At 32.5% G+C, this 3,320-nt stretch overlaps 1 protein-coding gene across 1 annotated transcript in view; it reads left to right on the top strand.

Annotated features, from left to right (window-relative positions):
* HELRODRAFT_76186 (hypothetical protein) overlaps nucleotides 1–1,917 on the top strand; it is a gene marked incomplete at both ends in the record, with an annotated part of 8,509 nt that extends 6,592 nt beyond the window's left edge. The window contains 4 exons of the mRNA XM_009016144.1: nucleotides 12–68; nucleotides 487–651; nucleotides 1,179–1,278; nucleotides 1,763–1,917. Coding sequence (XP_009014392.1) covers nucleotides 12–68; nucleotides 487–651; nucleotides 1,179–1,278; nucleotides 1,763–1,917 — 477 coding nt within the window. The remainder of the gene's footprint in view (nucleotides 1–11; nucleotides 69–486; nucleotides 652–1,178; nucleotides 1,279–1,762) is intronic.
* Nucleotides 1,918–3,320: the final 1,403 nt, after the last annotated feature.

Genomic DNA, 3,320 nt, shown 5'->3' with positions numbered 1-3,320 from the left:
TGTACGATGAGGACCTAAAAAAATTTCAGCTCAAATCTATCAACGCTTCTGAAGCCCAGTTTTTCAGCGTTAGCTAATCTTTATTTAGTTAATTTTTATTATAGTAAAACTTTCTCGTCAAAAAAGCTCTAACATCCACACCACATCACATGCGCAAGAACAACATCATGCACGAATTGCATATGCTAATATTTGTTTTGTTTAAATTTCGGACAGGCAGTATTTGAACTAGGTTATGACGCAATAACAGCGCAACTGAGCTAATCCATCGATCAGATTGATACTAATATTTAAACTTATTAGTAACATAACATAACATAACATAATAGTAGTAATGGTTATAACGGCGAAAAATACAGGCAGTGTTGTGTTAATAATTGCAGGAGCAGTACCAGCAGTAGTTGTGGTAGTGTTTGTAGTTAATAGTTAAATAACAGTTCAGCAGCAACTCATAAATTAAATAAAAAGCAAATTTAACGCGACTAGGATTTGACCAAGGTTTACCTCTACCCTCTGATAAAAAATAAAGAAACAGAGGAAAAGTTGGCTAAGGATTTGCTGGACCTGAGGAACAAGGCGTCCATCGCCTACCTCCTCATCAACGCCATCTTCGTCATTGTCGTTATTTCCCTTCAAATGAACCTGGACAAGGTCAGTATGATTACCGCACTTTTAAAAATTATTTTTATTTATAATTTTATTTTTTAGTTTGGTCAATTTTTTTTGTGATTATAAACAAATTATTTAAGATTCTCATGAGTAATTCAATGAATTAGACTCTACGAAAATATCTTTCGTAACTATGAATAAACTCAAATTTCATTGATAACAATAATAGTTTGTATTCTAGTTTTATTATTTTTATTGCTCTAGCAAACAAATTTGTTCTTTCAGTAAGGTTGAAACTTTCACTTGTCGAATTCATCACAAAATTTGCAATTACATTTTCATTTATTATTTATTCGACGTTGAGTTTACCATCCTATAGAATTTTTAAATTTTTATAAACATTGCTGATCATCATTAATTGTATGAAATACAACTGAAATGAAGTACAACTGCCAGAGCTGGCTTTTTCGTTTCTGTTACACATGCGTTTGAAAGTATTTTGAACTTAGGCACTTATATTTATGTGAAATCTATGTAATGAGTAATGGTACGATCGGCGTTCATCACAGATTTATATCCCGTGGTTCTGGGGTGATAATATAAACGTGGATCCGCTGGGCTTCACTTTCATGCTCGTCTATGGATTGGTAATGATTATTCAAGTCATCGGTTTGTTGTTAAAATTATAATTCATTCCATTTTTCAAAATCCGGTTAAATTTCCATTCATCTATCACTTGCGTTACATTCATTTGTCGCTTTCCTGCACTTTATTGACGCTCTCCTAACTACAGCATAAATGTTCGAAAATCATTCAAATTGTATCAAGAGTATACGTACCTGCAATTTCTTCACACAACATACACAAGCTTCGCTGGGTAACCGTTTTTCTCTACAAACTACAAAACCGAAGTGTAAATAAAGTGATAAAAAAATGTTCGATATTCATTCTTGTTTAAATTTTTTTTTCTTTATTTACAACCTTTTTTCTATCATCTGTTTACTGTGTTTTTGTATATAAACACGCAAACACTAAAATGCTTGACACATTAAAAAAAAACACTGATCCGCGCCGTCAAAGTAGATAAATATTAGTTCCAATATTATATCCCGTTTTTATGCTGTTGTTACGTTAACTGAACCTCTGACCTAAGGTATGATTATCCATCGAACGAGCACATTTTTACACGTCATGGCTACCACTTCAATCAACTCATTCCTCTGCTGTAAAAAAAGAAAAAGTAATTTTGTTTTGTTTAATCAATATGTTGTCATTCTGTGTGCGATATTATCTGATCTATCTTCATAGTTTATTGATAGGTCTTTTGCAGGGCTTGATTTGATTCGTTTTCATGTTTGCAATGATGTCTCAATTGAAGTTATTACGATATCGTTTTGATTTACAACATATCAAGTTAACTTAACGTTACTTTTAGTTTAATTTAAACTAACATCGGCACACCCCAAAATAATCATCATAATAGATACCAGCTCAGAGATCGTTCAAAACTACATGGTGATATCGAGGAAACTCATAAGATTGAATGCAGCTCTTGATGATCCGACCATCAGGTGGCTGAACTACATTGCATTACAATTACATCACATTGCATTCTATTACAATTACATCACATTACATTTTTATCGTGTTACATAACAATTGCATTGCATTACTAAAATGTTATGTACAGAAACGATTTCCAATACATACAATACCTGAATATCAAGTTAATGGATTCATTACACGTGAATATGATGCAGAACTCTTTCGGCTTTCTTATAACGCAATATAACACATTTCTTAAATAAGTTATAATAGTTAAAGTGCGGTTGACTGAACATACAGATCGAGAATCTCAACACTAGTTGGAACCATCAAGAGTGACGTGAACGATGATGCTGTCAACATGAAGGACAGACAAGCATTGAGAAAGAAAGCGACTCCGAAAATCAAAAAACGACCTGCCCTCCCCCTCAATGAAGTATGTATCTGACCTAACGGTGGTCTCCGAACGTTACAAACAATAAATGCTGACAACATCGCGCTGAAATATAAGAATTAAGAACGTTTTAATAAGGAATTTTAAATGTTGATACACTAATGTCATATTGAAAAAGATTAAAGTTAGATCAATGATTACTTTTAATGTTGAAAGCTCGAATGCGCCTTTTATTTTATGTTTGTTATAAAAATTATCATTAAATTATTTATTTAGCATTTCAAGAAGCAGTTCGACAGACTGAACACGGATCTGAGTAGCGGCAAGGATGTTACGAAGATCCAGTCAAAACTCTGGACTTCTGACGATAATTATTTCACCAGATCCCAAACTTTGGAGGCACTAAAAGTAATAAAAGAGAACTCAAACAAAACTGCCGATTATTTTTAAGTTTCCGTCCATCAATAAAACATTGCTACATATGTATAAATATATATATACCAACACACATTTTTTGCTCCAAATTTTTTAAGACAATTTTTTGAATGAATGAAATTAAATAACTTTTAAATTTGAAAGTTTTTTAGTCAACGATAAAAATGCATCCTACAGAACTCACGTGATTAAAATGCGTCCAATCATTAAATGTAATCAATCTTTTTATTAGTGGTTACAATTTTGTAAAACGTGGCCATCTCGAATGTTTGTTATGGGCTGGGCTACATGGCGTAACAAAGTTCACGAAAGTTATAAAAAGATCATTCGTATCGCT

This window comes from Helobdella robusta (assembly GCF_000326865.2).
Source record: "Helobdella robusta unplaced genomic scaffold HELROscaffold_17, whole genome shotgun sequence".
Taxonomy (NCBI): domain Eukaryota; kingdom Metazoa; phylum Annelida; class Clitellata; order Rhynchobdellida; family Glossiphoniidae; genus Helobdella; species Helobdella robusta.
Note: the sequence above shows the minus strand (reverse complement) of the source record. Positions and strands in the feature narration are given on the sequence as shown.